At 34.4% G+C, this 16,011-nt stretch overlaps 2 protein-coding genes across 3 annotated transcripts in view; both read left to right on the plus strand.

Moving 5' to 3' along the window:
- Positions 1-16,011, plus strand: part of LOC143430606 (circadian clock-controlled protein daywake) — a 210,144-nt gene that overhangs the window by 86,126 nt on the left and 108,007 nt on the right. The gene's annotated exons all lie outside the window — the stretch shown is intronic.
- Mf (myofilin) overlaps positions 1-16,011 on the plus strand; it is a 28,461-nt gene that overhangs the window by 7,929 nt on the left and 4,521 nt on the right. For both annotated transcript variants that reach the window (XM_076906954.1, XM_076906955.1), the window contains exons 2-6: positions 3,451-3,587; positions 3,883-4,039; positions 4,728-4,816; positions 14,262-14,405; positions 15,391-15,648. In XM_076906954.1, the coding sequence (XP_076763069.1) occupies positions 3,488-3,587; positions 3,883-4,039; positions 4,728-4,816; positions 14,262-14,405; positions 15,391-15,648 (748 nt within the window). In that variant the 5' untranslated portion in view covers positions 3,451-3,487. The remainder of the gene's footprint in view (positions 1-3,450; positions 3,588-3,882; positions 4,040-4,727; positions 4,817-14,261; positions 14,406-15,390; positions 15,649-16,011) is intronic.

Consider the following 16,011-nt stretch of genomic DNA (forward strand, 5'->3'; position numbering starts at 1 on the left):
TATAAAAAGAATATATTCGAAAAAGTAGACTTTTAGCAAAAAAAAAATTTTATACTGTAATTATATTATACGTATAGAGGGAAATATATCTACTTCCTGTAATATCTTTGTATTTAGAAGGTTCCAAAGTTGAAGTTTAAGAAGTATTCAATTTACGTTTAATAATGCATCGGAAATAAAAACGATAATCACGTTAATCATATATACTAATTTTAATTCGCCACTCACCCTACTAAAAGATGCGTTACCAAGTAGAAACAAGCACCTTTGCTTTATTAAAAGTTGTCCAAACAGGAACATTTGCTCAGTTGATACAGCTCCCAGAGACATCTGTCAGTACAATGGACTATTACTCGTTGTTCTATTTTATCTGCTGAATAAACAAGTCGGAAAGAAAAATTTCTCGAAAAATATTTCCAATCCATAAATTGTTAGGAATTATATTTAAGTATGCAAACAAACAGAAAATAATATACAATAACATGCAAAAGTGTTAAAACTATGTAAAGTGAAAAGCAGAATTTATAATACTTATAAAATGTATGTCATGATACATATACATGACACATATAAATATAAATTTAAAAGAAGAGGAAAAGATTCCATTTCTCCAGATATGTTTATAAACATTTTAATTTGCATAGGCATCCGCATTCTACTTATAATAATATTACAATGCAAAATTAGTTTAATTTCGAGGAATTCATGATGGAAATCTAGCAGTAGAAATTTTAGTACGTTTAATTTAGTACGTTAAATTTTCTTGTGATATTAAATACTTTTTTTCACTACTTTCATAGTACTTACATTAATCCATAGGAATCAGTAGTGGCTGGTAGCTAAAATTAGTGGGGGGATGGAAATCTAGTAGTAGAAATTTTAGTTCGTCTAATTTTCTGGTATTAAATACTTTTTTTTCACTACTTCCATAGTACTTACATTAATGCATAGGAATCAGTGGTGGCTCGTAGCTAAAATTAGTGGGGGTGCTGTTCCAGAAAGAACGGACACTCTTCCTCGCAGCGTCCCGCGCAACTTTCTACGTGCGTATGCGCACAACAGCCAAACGTCACGCTGCTGGAACTGTGAACTGCGTACACAGTTCCATAGAAAGATTTTAGCATCCTTTCCATAAACTGAGTGGGTGACTACTGATATTAAGCTTAAAATACAATATTAAGTTTAAGGTACAAACCTAAAGAAAGAATTGCAGAACAATGAACTCGTTATATTATATGTTATCGATAATATCAAATGGAAATAGAGGGTGCTGCAATTTCACGCTGTAGTCTATACGCGAGCCGTAACTGATAGAATAGATATAACAAGGTTACAGTGTATGAAGTTTTCCACAGAAATTAGGCTCTAACTGGTTCAACTGTATTTTTATCTGTACATTGAATCTACGCAGTACACCTAATAAGTACATAATAACAGAGCAACTAACCTTTGAGATTATTTTTCATTGCGTACAAAATTCGTCCCTCGCTTAACTGTTAAAAAGTTCAATTAGTAGACTATACTATTGTATTTCACTTCTCAATGCAAGCAGCTACGCGCAACCATTTTAAAATCAACCGTACAAAAAGAAAGAAAGTTAACATTTAACATATACGTCATCATACGTTTGTCTTTTGGTACCGAAAATAAATTTACTTGCAAATTTTCGATTTTTCCTTGTAATTAATTTCATAAAAAATTCAGATCGTAATGCGACTTTAACGTTGGCGGCAGCAGTTACGCTGTAAAGCAAGTGGCACCGGAATTACAAAAAGCTTCACGACAATAAAGTACTCTTTTTAGGAACATAGTTAATACATTATTTCAATATTTAGATAAATTTTTGAAAACCCTAAAATTTTCATAAAAATGTATATGTGTCCCGGCATGCAACTTGTTAGAAATATAAAATTATTATCTAACCCTTCTATATCTCGTTTATCTTTCACTTTACATTCTATAACATCTTATCTTATCTATAACATCTATAAAATCTTCGGTAATTCTAATCATCCTATAATTAATATTATTTTATTCAAAAACATTTCACTATCACTCAAATTGGATTCTACTGAATTTACTGCATGTAAATAAATAAAATTATAAATTATATAAAATAAAATTATAAATTTTAAACCCTAAGAGCATAGCTAAAAAAATGTATATTCTCAAGAGAGTTTTATACATTTAAGGAATTCAACATTTTATTCAAATAGAATAAACAATATATTAAATCACGGTAAGCGTGTCTTAATCGACAAAAATCAGTGAGCAGGTGACATTTCACGTATCACACGAAGCTAACTTACGCGTTGAATCGTACGGTAACGCAGAAACGCGGTCAATGAGTAACGTAATTACCTGGAAATTAACACGGATCGCCAGAAATAAGCATTAATGGACTACGGTCAATTTAGACCACGTATTCCAAATTTATTCCCGATGACCTTCGATCGCTCTTGCCGGGAATGAAATAGGAATAGGTGCGAAAGCGTTCGGATGATCCAGGCCGAGTATGAAGTGCGCGCGCGTTTCTAAAATTAGTGGCACCGTTGCGTCAACAAAAAGAAAAGCCGATGCTCCTGTTTGTGTCGCAGTCCTCGATTGGCTGATCCGAGGAATGCCGCGGCCAATCGTAATACACGTAATACCGCCTCCCTATTCGAAAACGGGACGGCTGCGATCTTCGTACGCGAGTACCAAACATGAGCTTCCACATCTCATTCAATGAACTGCGTCTCATTGACACTCTATACTTCCTATTCGCGCATCCGTATTCTAACTAATATTCCAAATTGTAACTAATATTTAAATATCATTCAGATTTTTTACAATATAAATCGATGCGTGTAGATTGGTACACGCTTGCTGCCATACAGTTTTCAACGAAATGAAACTGTCTATTTCTGACTGACACTTAAATTGTTAATCGTTATAGAGTACACGCGTAATTGCAAAATCACGTTTAACAAGAATGACGAAGGAACCGAGTGTAAAAAGTGTACGAGCTATACTTAGAAGCCGACACGATGCCAGCAAACACCTTTACGAATTATTGTCGATAAAACTCTTATTTTTAGCGTATGAAGCATCTACTTTGCGTCACAGATCCTACAATTATCATGTCAAACTTTTGATTTGCTTAACAATTTACTAGTCTTTAAAAAGTATTCCGCTATTTAGTAAAAGTATTCGAGTTTCGTTAAGAATTAAGTGACGAATAATGTTTCTTACGGCCAATATGCAATGGATTAACATCAAGGAAGAGCAACTCCTGCGTTAAATATAGATCTTAAGCAATTGAATCTTCCGTGTTCCCTGGCTGATGAAAACAAATTAGGTCGCGAGATATTTTAACGAGGTATCGGGATGAGGGGGAAAAATATTGCCGAGGAATCATAAAAAGCCCGGCCACAAGTATTCAACTAAATTTATGTCCGTTCATTTCAGCGAACGAGTGTGGTTAGCAGTTCAGTAGAGCGGCAAAATGGACGCGCGCTTCAGAAGCAATCTCGACATGATTGGGCGTAACGAGCCCATCACAAGGAAGGCCAAATTCTGGCAAAGTTATGTACGAGCCTTAAAAGGTATTTCCCTATTTATTATTAAATATTTACCGATCTAACTGATTAAACAACGTCCGAAACTTAGAAAATAAACAAATATTTCTTTATTCTTATAAAGTTTCAATTATATGCAACTCCCGACTACGAAATTTATAGTATATCATTCTCCACTGTTGTAAGAATGTGTTTAGTGAATCTCGATTATACACAGAGCAATAACAATTTCTGTAGCACTGAATTATAAATGGAAAGAGTGTTAGAATGAACGTCCCTGAAGATGGATCTTACGAAGAAATAACATTGTTAATGGTTACAGGCACTGATGACATAAGAGCCCCTGAACACACGCACAGACCCCGCAGCATTTTCCGCTCGGATTATCCTGAGCTGCATTCCACCTCGTGGCCATTCGGAAAATCTATCTTTGAAAACCCCCTTCACGCGGCTGATCGCATCAACGTTCCTGGATACAGGTAAGATTATATTGGAAATTTCTTAATAGATTATATTGGAAAGCTTTTAAGAGCTTTGTGTCGTAAATATTTTAACTAAGCTGCCGTTATGCCCAATTACTCGTATCGATGCAAGTAAATGAGAAAATTATATGCGAATAGAATGTTCGCTGAATTATGTCGAGGAAGTTGTGAAATCAAAATGTGTTTGTCTCAAATTAATTTTATAATTCCTACAGAACGTTTCAAAGTTGTAGACGTGTACAAAACTAACTCGGCTACAGTAGATACAATAAGTATTGGTGCACAGAAATACAATTACTATTTTGTCTTTTACTTATATGTGTCATCTGTATAAAAAACTTGTATATATGAGTAACAAAATGAATTTGCTCCCTCACAATAATATTCGATAAATCAATGTATTTAAAAGGTTATTATTTCATTATCAATACATACATCAGTAAACACAGTTTCACTAAGTATAGTATTAGAAAAATTTGGTACCATGTAAAAATGAAATACAACATTAAATTAAAGGTAATTGTTATAATCAAGTAAGTAATTACGCGCGATTACTTTTTGTATCTACCGCTGTAAATTAGAACTGAATCGAAAATGTATTGGTTAATTAATGCAATCAAGCACGCGTCGAATTTTTCTTAATAAACCAGACATTTTTCTACAAAACAAACGTCCTTTCCTCAAGGTACCTGCCCGTCCACCGTGAGATCTACGGTTACTCACCGAGGCAGATCTACCCGCATCAATACAAACCTGTAGAACGCTTCACCCCCGGTACGTACTAAAGAACTCTGAGCAAAAAGTCCAAAGAAAGTGAACGACGTCTAAAGCAAAATAAAAAATAAAAACAAAAAATCACCAAAAAAAAAAACAAAACAAAGCAGAGAGAAAGAATCGAAAAACAAAAACAAGCGCGAAACGAAACGAAAAGTTTGAAAAGCTTAAACGTTGTTGTACATACGTACGTATTACGAACGTTCACGAACAAGTGAGAAAAAGAGAATAACCATACAAATGACAAAAACAAGAAAAAGCAAAAAAATGAGATAAGAATGAAAGCAAAAAAGACCTGTGTGATAACGAAACAGAGAATGAACGAATAAAAAAAAAGCATGAGGAATGTGGAACGAAAGCATCATCGTCGCTGCACCGTTCAATCCGATTAATTGTAATCAATAACCGCTCGCGTTTTTTTCGGGGTTTTTCTCTTCCTAGTTAATTATTTAAGTTCTTATCACATTAATTTGTAATCGGGTGCTTTTGGCTTCTGCCTATCAAACGAACGTAAAATAAAAATTAAAAACAATTAGACACTTTATAATAAGAAAGAAAGTAAGGCGTAAAAGACGATTGATGTCGGAGGTGTAAATATTCCGCGATCCGCGAATTTTCCCTCCAAGGCCTTTCTCAGAAGCCAGAAACGCCACCTTGGAGGATCCGTCTCGTGTCCTAAAAGAAGCCCTCCACCTTTGCCTGCACTCTCTATCGTGACTAAAAAATGGAATTAAAAGAAGGAACAATTCAAACGCAAAGAGAACACGAGAACAGAAAATATATGGGATGTCCCAAATGTTTTTTCTGTTTTTTTCTTTTTTTTTTAAATAAACCTTTGTATTGTTTATGTGTCATCCCATTCGACGTGTGAAATGTGTATGCACTGTTGGACACGTACGTGTTTTGAGTTTTGTTCGGGTCATGTTATATATGTATAGTTCACCTCGAGTTCATTATTTACCGTTAATCCGTGTCTCTTTACCCTCTCTATTCACGTACACAGAACTACGTCATAATATGTGTAACACTAATTTAATTTACTCCGTACACTTTGTATCTAAGTTATTATACTTATAATGTCGCTATAATATGAAAGAAATGCATCTATAGATACGTATAAATATACATATATAATTATATTTAAATATGCTCCAAGATTTGTTTGCCTCGCGATTATACGATCCGCCAAACTGGACGATTCACTTTTCTTTTCCTTTTTTTTTATACCCCTTAAATAGTATGAAATAAAAAATGTTGAATTTTGAATAAAAAAAAGTTCGTTAACATGTGGTTCAGGAGTAGATTGACATCCACTGATGATCGACGCTCCAAATTAATGTCCGCTGATATTTTATTAATTAATTATCTGTGCAACAGAGATGGGCCAGATCTTGAGATTGTTATTAACTGGTTAACAATTAATTTGATTGCGATGACGAAAGTTTTTTTATTTATTTATAGCTCTTTAGCATATGCACGAGTTGTTTCACAAGACGTCTAATCGATAATATATCGCCTAATATGTGGCACGAAAGCAAAAAAAATTCTCATTTTACACTTTGTAACATGATATCTGATTTGACCAATTAGAGGTCGTTAGATGTTCATTAATTACGGAAAACACTGCAGTGGAGCACAGTATACATACGTAACCTTGAATGAATAATTCATTTTGGCTACATTGTCTATGGATCTACATCGTAACAACAGTAGTAAATGAGAAATTGTAAAAAGTTGCACAAAGCAATGCCCATCTCTGTCCTTCAAAATGGCAGGCCTAATATAGACGGTTGAAACGTTCAAAGAAACTTGACATGACGTATGTCGTTATTAGCAAACTCTACGAAACGGCATCGGGCAGTGAATTAACATCTACATTGATATAATTAATATATATTATATATATATTAATATATATTAATATATATTATATATATATATTATATTAATATATATTATATATATTATATATATATATATTAATATATATTATATATATTATATTATATATATTATATATATTATATTAATATATATTATATATATTATATTATATATATTATATATATTATATTAATATATATTATATATATATTAATTATACATATCGGCGAAACATCGGTGGATGTGTCTGACGTTGTTCGAGGTCGTCAACATGGAAGTGTCGATGGATGGAAATTGGCGACAATCAACGACAGATAGAAAACGTTCGGCCAGTCATCGCGGATCCATCGTTCATCGATCATCGATCATCGATCATCGATCACCACGGCTCACTGATCTCTCTCAATCGCTCATACGTTCCGTTCTTCACGCCTTGTGTCGTCCGAGAAAACGAACCACCAATCATCGACTCATCGCCCACCATTATCCACGTAGCTCGTCGTTGTCCGAATAAATCGGATCACCTCCGAACTAAACCACTCCCGGCCTCTATAGGGTGCCGTAGACACACGAGTCCGCATGCAGCTCTGATTCTAATTTATTTCCAGGCACTAAACCCGACAAGAAGCTTTTACTTAGTCGCCTGATCGAGTTGAGCGACCTCAGGCGACAACAGATCGCGCGACACTGGCAGACTAGAGACATTAAACAACGAAACACGCTTACCACGAAAGTGCGACTTCGTCACTGCATACGAAGAAAGGACACTGACATACTGCGCGAAGCTAACCTGCCCATATCCCGACACTAGAACTACCGCGGCTACTACTTTTCCGAATTGCAACTATTTAAACGAAAAAGTTAATTAACTTGACAATTAGAATCGATCATTCTTACCAATTTTAATTATCAAATTTGGAATCTGTTATTACAAAAGGAAATGCGATAGGAAACAAAGGAAACAAGAGAAAGGATAATACTTGTTGCATAAGTAAGGACTAAATTTTGCCGATTTTTGGTAGCAATTTTATAATTGTTTCTATTTGGTTTCTTGTTTCTCGTGTTGTTTGAAACGATTTATATGTTTGCAATTATGTTGTACTTATAAATAGCTCGATTGTTCATTTCTCTCTGGCATATACGAATCTTGGCACTTGCCTGTTACATTGTTTACAGCAAATAACGGGTAGCTTACAAAAGTGTATTGTTTACAAGTTGACAGAATTTTTGTGGAATACCATGAATTCTGTTGTTGTCCAGTGTGGTAGTTCTAGTATTCTCTCAGATTCTAACAAACCTCTGGTATGCAACTAATAACTATAATTATTTAATGATTAGTATCTTGAGTAAGGATGTATAAGAATAGTTTCAATTGCAACTGCTTTTTATATGTATTTTCTATTTTTTTATGATTGGTGCGTGTATATATAATGTGTGATTTTTATTTTTTTAGACACGTGGAAAGAGTTTTTAATTTTCTTAGTGACAAGTGTGTTTATATAATGTGATAAGTATTTGCATTGCTTCAGTTATCAAAGCTCAAGGTACTAATCGTAATCGTTAGCTCTTTTAACATTCTTTTATCTTTGCACACCCTGTTAAATACACTATTATCTACCTTAGAAATAGCAAAACGATATAATACGATTGAGTTAATCATTCTCTATTCTGGAAAGTACAGTATCAGTCAAAAGTGTGATATTATATCGAATTTCCCAATTTAAACTCTTCAAATGTTTTAGGCTGAAAAATTCCACAATAAAATTACTGTTTATCCATAAAAATTAAATGATATTAATGTAATGAGAATTCTCATGCTTGATAGATCACAGAGTTGAGGAAAAAATTAAATTAAATTATTTAATTACCAAGAAATTACAATTGTACGCGATTTTAACTTTGTGTTATTCCCATAATTTGTTATTTTCTTTTCTTTGATTCAATTCGATGATAAATTGGTGAGACCCCGTTTTTGGCACTCAAAATACTCGATCAGCTTCACACTTTTAATCAGTAGCACACATCACTTGTAATATACGCTACAAGTATACGTATAGGGTAAATGGCCCAACTGACACACACACAGCACATGTAACAACAATCCAACATTAACCCATTCTCCTCATCGATACGCGAAACGAAAGCAACGATCTTGAATGAAACGCGCAGAGTGTCGCTACGTGCACCGTTTTCTCTCCATCGATGTGTTCAAACGATCGTCGAGAGAGTATCGACTTATCGGCGGTTTTTGATGAGCACCCGGAACTGGAACCAGACCGAAGCCATTTTGAAACAGTGGTCGACGCAATGGATCAAGTACAAGAAATTGTTTGCAACAAGCACGAGAAAGCTGCTGTACACGCTGTATACATGTGAACTTTCCAATAAAATCAAGTAACGCAACGAACGAACGTTTCGCCAACGATTTTTCGGCTATTTTTTCATTTTTAACAAGGCGACATTTATTTGTTGAACGGAATACAACTGTTCCACCTTGTTACGAAGTGTACATGATATTTTTTAACGACGATTTTTATAACTAAGAACATTTTTCGTAACGTTTCGCCGGAACCGTGATCCGCGGGATTTTTGATTTTTCGATTTTTTGCCGGGTTACAAAGGGGAGCTTTTGTATTTAGGAAAAATTAACTCTTGCAGCTGAGGTGGAGGTTGCGGTTTGATTTCACGTAACAGGCGTCCTTGGTAATTTGGATCAGAGAAACAAGACGCACGATTGTTTAAAAAGCAAAAGGAAAAGAAAGGATATAATTAGAAAATGTAGAAAAAAAGAAAAAAAAATAGAAAGCACGAGTGTACAATAACAAGTCGATGGTAAATATCCGTAGCACAAAACTGAATTTGCTAAAAGAAAGAAACGAAAACAGGATATGCGAAAAGAGAATAAAAGGAAGTTTGATATGGCCGCCAAACTTGAAAAAGCTGGAAATTTTCTCTCGACGCTTTCGCGTTCTAATTTTTACTACTGATCTCTTGAATGCGATATCGTCACTTATCTCATCTTATTATTCGCTTCGTAACCTTTTACTGTTACCATGACTTATTACTAGACTGTGATACTTATGCAAACTTAGAAGTTAAATATTGCTGGATCAAAATATAAGTAGTCAAGAATCAAAATATAGTAGTTAAATTGATTAATCTATTTAAACTAAAATGAAATAAATTTTCTTTGTCGTTTTTATCTCGGGTTACATAAAAATAAAAATAAAAAATTTAAATTAAAATCGTGTATAATGTATATACCGATCAATGTATTTAAAGGTTAAAGCAAGTCTAATGTATTTAGAGGTTAAAGCTTTTTTATTCAAATTCCATTCTTTTTAATTATGTTTATCCAAACACGAATTTGCATAAACACGCACAGTCTGCTCATTACAACTGGCAATAAACTAGGATAAAATGATTGACACACGAAGATATAATACAAGGACGATGTGAAACAATTGACATAATCGATATGACACCAATTGATTAATACACGCTTTACTGTAATATCACTCGCGTACATACAATATTTCTATACTTCTCTGACTAACAAGCGGCAAACATTAATTTCAGCTAGATCCCAGAAAAAATTTCTATCTTTTTCAGGAGATGGCATGTACATTTTTTTCTATTTGAAAACACCCGACCCTTCCCAGAACCTTTCACCAGCTTACCGATACTCATACAATTGTAATTCTTTCCTTCGACAACGCCTCATTAATTAACTAGATTAGTGAAATTTTCTTGTAAACTTAAACTGAATTCAGACGAAACCCAACTGTATAGAAATGTTACACATAGATAGCGATCGGTGTTTCGTTCAGTCTCGTTGATGGCCACGTACTTTTAACCTTCAATCCTTAAACATCACACTTATCAACTTTTATCGTATTTCTGTATACCTATACCTATAAATACATAATCATACCATCTCTTACCGTCTTCTAAATTAAACAAATATTTAGAAGCAAATAATTACCGCAATTTATAAATTACGTTTACTATAAAGCGACGAAATCAGACGATTGATAGACGTGATGTGATGTTTGAGGGTAGAACGGAAACGTAACGTTTTGGGGCAAATTTTTAAGCGTACATATTGCGATTCATTGAGCGATCGGCGAGCAGAGTTAAGAAAAAAAAGATATGTATTTTTGGATAATTACGAACAGCCGTTTTTTCTCCTCTCCGGGGAGGAAGATGCGATTTTTTCCGGCGATTTTTTCTCCCCACCAGGTTAGTATGCTTTTTTACACGTGTTACGTGGCGTCGTGTTATATTTCTTCCTTTTTGTGAGAGCGATTCGACACTGTTCCGTTTTTTTCTCTTTTAGAAGGAAAGAATCGTGCTTCGATGAGCTTTGTTAGGTGGAACACGCACGGCTTCTAAAGTCGGGGATGAAAAACGGGGATGGAACCCTTGTTATTCTTAACTAGCACCTCGCACTCCTACTTACTCGTTTTAATAGATTAGGATTGATGAAAACAAGACGGTTTAACAATAGTCAAATGTTTTTTTTTTTTATTCTTTTTTTAAATGAAGTGTGTTAGGTAACTGGAAGACATTTTGGTGAACGTTATAGGAGTCAGTACCGAGTAAAAAGTGCTGCCTACAGGTTCAAATCTTAATTATTCCATGTACGATTGCAATTTACAGTTTTTTCGTGAAAATGTATATAAAAAGAAAATAAGTCGATGACAAGTGACTTGGCACTTAAACCATTCTGACAATAAGACTCTGACTTTTTATTCGAGAAAACTTCTCAAACAATTTCGCCAAATACTTGTTCACCAACTTTTTAACTGAAGCCACCTGTAGATACATCAACGTTGCATGGTACCACAACCTAGAACGCTAACAAATAACAACATACCGTCATTAACACTTAAAACGCATCGTTTTTTCTTCTGCGCGCGCAAACCGTAGACTGCTTCAAGCTAAACCTACTAAATCAGAGAGAATGAAACGCAAAGGAATCGTAGTTCGGCACATTCCGACCAGACTCGCGATAAAATCGAACCGATGGTACACCATACGGTATTCACATTTATCTAATTAGGTATCGCGATCATTCGTAGCACATGACGGTACACCACGTAGAACGATTCATCGATAAAAGACTATCGGAGGAAGTGAGAGTCTCTCTATAGTTTAGTTGATATGTTGTTTATGTGGACTTGTTAATTTTTCTTTACTTTTTTTCTCTACTGTAGAATGTGATTTGTCCTTCTCAGTGGAATTTGCAGCTTCTTCGAGTAAAAGAAACGAATATAAGGGACCGTGTATTATCATAAATAGAAACAATGTCAATTATTAGTTTGGCACTGTTCAAAAGCTGAACGATTACGTTAGAGAGACTATCGCGTTTCGACGTGACGTGACGTGGTCACGTATCTTGACGCGTGCCAACTTGAGAATGAAGCAGTCGAAAGTTTCTTTCGAGAGCCAAATTTGACAATGTATGTACGTTTCTCAATATCGTATACATGTGTACGTACGTTGGGAAATTTCACTCTCGAGAATAAATCGGTGATTGCTTTATTCTCCTGTATGCGCGAGTAACAATAGTTATATTATTCGGGTATCACGATCATGTACGACTGCATCTACTTTGGTACTCGGTTGACTATTTAATGCCTTATCTTGATCTACCAAAGTATATACAGTTAACGCGCAACTATTATTACAGGTACAATATTATAATATTAATTTATATTATTTAAAATATTAGAGCTTTGCATATCAATATTGAAATATTGTAGATGATTCTACAATTCTTTTCAACTAGTTTAGAATATTTCATAATCTTCGAACTCCACGATTTAAAGTAAAAGTTGTTTCGATTCTTTTGCAAAGTGTCTGACAACTTATAATTAATTTACAATGTTATTCTATAATTAATTTATCTATTAAATTTCAATATATTTTATTTTAAACCATATATTTTTAATAACACGTTGTACCATGTATCTCTTCTTTACTCGAAGACAGTTGCAAGCCTATGTAACAAAGGATCGAGTTCGATTTACGGCATCGAAAATCAGACTCGATTTTTCACTTGCGTTTTACAATTATAGCATTGAGATCGCGAGACTATTTGTTTTACAATAAATTCATAGCAAATTTAAAGAGAGCAGAATTAATATTAGCGATTTCATTACTTTTTTTTATAGAACAAATTCTCTCGCTGTTTCATTCATAGTATCGTTTGTTTAAACATGTAACGTCGAGAAACCGGCGCCCTGTTGTCGATAGATCAATACTTCGCGCGATGTTGTAATTTGAGACGATCCGTTGCATTCTCGACGTCGCATTAATTTTATCGACTGCATTCCTGCAATGGTGGAACCCTGAAGAACTCGTTGAGACGAATGAGAAACAAACTAGAAACGTGCAAGAGTTCAAAGGAACTATAGAAATATTTTTATACATCTATTAACTCCAAGATGTACTCGAATAATCTAATTGAAGTATAGAGTGAGACGTGAAGTACGTGATAGAACGATCGTTACAATTTTTTATCTCTTATTGACGGAACACTTAATTATTTAATTATTTTTTTGCTAAAGTTGATGTACAATTTTTAATCCGCTTTCTGTGTGATATGCAAATGCGGTTTATCGTATAATATCGAAATACAGAAAAAAGTGTAAAAATGTGCAAAAAAGTACGTAAAGTATTTTGAATAAAATACAGCTAATATTTTGAGTTAATTCTTGTAAGTTTGAATCGGCATAAGTATTCGCAATCTACAAATCGTAATATCGACAGTTCGAATAGTAGAATGATACTATTACAAATTGTTATTAGTACAGTTATTGAACGGCAGAAGACAATCTATTATTTATTAATTAAAAAATGTACAATTTTTGCGATTCAGTGCAAACTAAATTTCTTTTCTTTAAGTTCATTTAAAAATTGTTTAAGCATTATATCTTGAAATTATGTCACACTTTGTATTACAATCACGTATTTCAACTTACCCTATGTACAGAAGTTTCAATTAAACTAGAATAGTGGCTCTAAAGAATAGGGGTGACAAATAGGATCTTATCAAAGTGCAAAAATTAAAATAAATTGAAATGCAAAGAGGATAAAGTATAATATTTACTTAATATAAAAGAATTCAGTACAAGTTTTCTACTTCGTGTTAACGATGTAAGATTTTTAAGACTCAGCAGAATAGAGTTCCTCTGTCACTCTATTTCTAGCCTTTAACGGTACACGATTTAGTACAGGAAAAAACACTTTCACAAGAGCAAGCTTTATTTATCTTCTTCTTTATTTTTATTGATATTTGAGATTTGCTGAGGTACCAGGAAAATTGCCTGGCGTGCCAAGTTTGGCACGCGTGCCACGCAATTGCCACCCCTGCTCCGAAATGAACAATAAATTGAATAAGAGAACGTTTACATCCGGATATATCGTGTACATCGAAATAAAAGACAGATTATTCGATGCCAACGGGTTCGCGGGTCGAAACCGTGAGGAATGCTAGCATATGTATCATTGCCACGAAATTTTTGTTTCATTGCCATAAATATCACCGATACAGCGAAACCGTTCGACCCTGAACAAGCTTGGGCCGATCATCTGAATCGCTTGGCAGACATCGACAGAATGTATCCAAGCAAATCGCCTTTGCTGGCCCGGCACATAAGCCCACCGCTCAGTACGAAACGATTGTTCGATATTCACGGTGAGTATTCTCCACGCGCCGTTTCTCGCTTCTCGCTTCTCGCTTCGGCCACCATCTCACCTTTCTCGCGGTCGTATCGAACCGCTCGGTGGTCTTAACACAATTTAATAGACGAACTTCAATTCGGTAATGGAAATAATGCTATCTGTGGATTATCGTGCTTTAAAATTCGGTGCCTTTTTTCTATTTTTTTTTTTTTTTTTTTTTATAACAACGAATTACGAAGATTGTTGTTACAGTAGTGAAGAAGATGTAACGTACGTCAATTGAACGCTGTGACAGTTTTTCTAGTTGAGCGAAGATTGTTGGTGCTAATACGAAAGTTCGCGAAATGTTTCGATTTTTGGAGAAGATTGTAATTATTTAGTACAGTGATGTGCAACCTTGCTGCTGATACCATTACCTATTATTTACTCGTTTTATTACTCGTTTTAGTACAAGTATTGAAGTTGTATAATGTTTTTGCAAATAGGCAAATACAGTAGTGTTATTTTATTTTTTTTAATTCAATCAGTGATTTTTGTAAATGGATTGAAAGTACCAAAAAATTATTTGATTTCTCGCCAAGTGAATTCTGCTAACAAGACAGATGAATCTATTAATTTACCAATTTAAAAGATTTAAATTTACCAATTTCTTTTTTTAATAATTAGGAACAAATCAACATATTAATTTAATTACAGTTACGATAATTATTTTTATAATTCTACATCAAAGTCTCAAACGTTAAATTCTTATCCGCTAATGTTTAATTACAATTATAATATTATTATAGCGATTGCATGTATCCAAACAGATTTATCGAATTTTTTTCACTTAGACTGTAATCAATTGTAAAAGAATATTCACAATTTCCTCCAAGAAACAGAATTAAAAGATCTCGAAACCGCAGAATTTTATTGCACGATCTACGACTGAACAACGAGAACAAAAAAAATCCACGGATATCGATATCGGGCACTGAGAGCGCTACTTTAAATTTCAGGTAATCTGATTACCGATTACGATTACTTGCCATCGTTGTTCCCCTCGTTACTTCGTAAGAAGCCACTGTTCGACCTTCTCGAGCCATCACCAATGGCGCCGGTCAGTGCTTTCACCAGGGACCCGTGGTGGTACCCCAGCTACGCTCCCTATATACCGAGTTACGCTGCGAGAAGCACCCCGTTCTATCTGAGGGACAGTTACCTTAGCCCTATTAAACGTAGCTACCTGTGGAGCCGACATCCAATCAGGCCTTTCGGTACGTAACCCCTATGCCTTTTTTTATTAACGACACTTTGATGAACAAAAGGTCGCTCTTTGTCTGAGAAACAGCCACCCTAGGTTTATTATTACTGGCTGCGGTACGCGGTCAACCCGTTCAGGGTCAACGTTGCAGCCTCGGTTCATTCTTCTTAATAATGTCGATTTGTTGAAGAAATCAGTTCAAGCTTTGTTTGTATAAAAGTAGCTGCATTTTTCTTTGGACACTGTAGACAACAGACTGACGATTCGCCTGCTTTTTGTCTCCTTCTTTTTTTGTTTTAGTTTTATTTTAGTGAAACTGTTACTTTTTACTTTTATTACGATACTACTTTCGATAGGAATGATCGTTTAGACTTAA

Source organism: Xylocopa sonorina, chromosome 15 (genome assembly GCF_050948175.1).
Source record: "Xylocopa sonorina isolate GNS202 chromosome 15, iyXylSono1_principal, whole genome shotgun sequence".
NCBI lineage: Eukaryota > Metazoa > Arthropoda > Insecta > Hymenoptera > Apidae > Xylocopa > Xylocopa sonorina.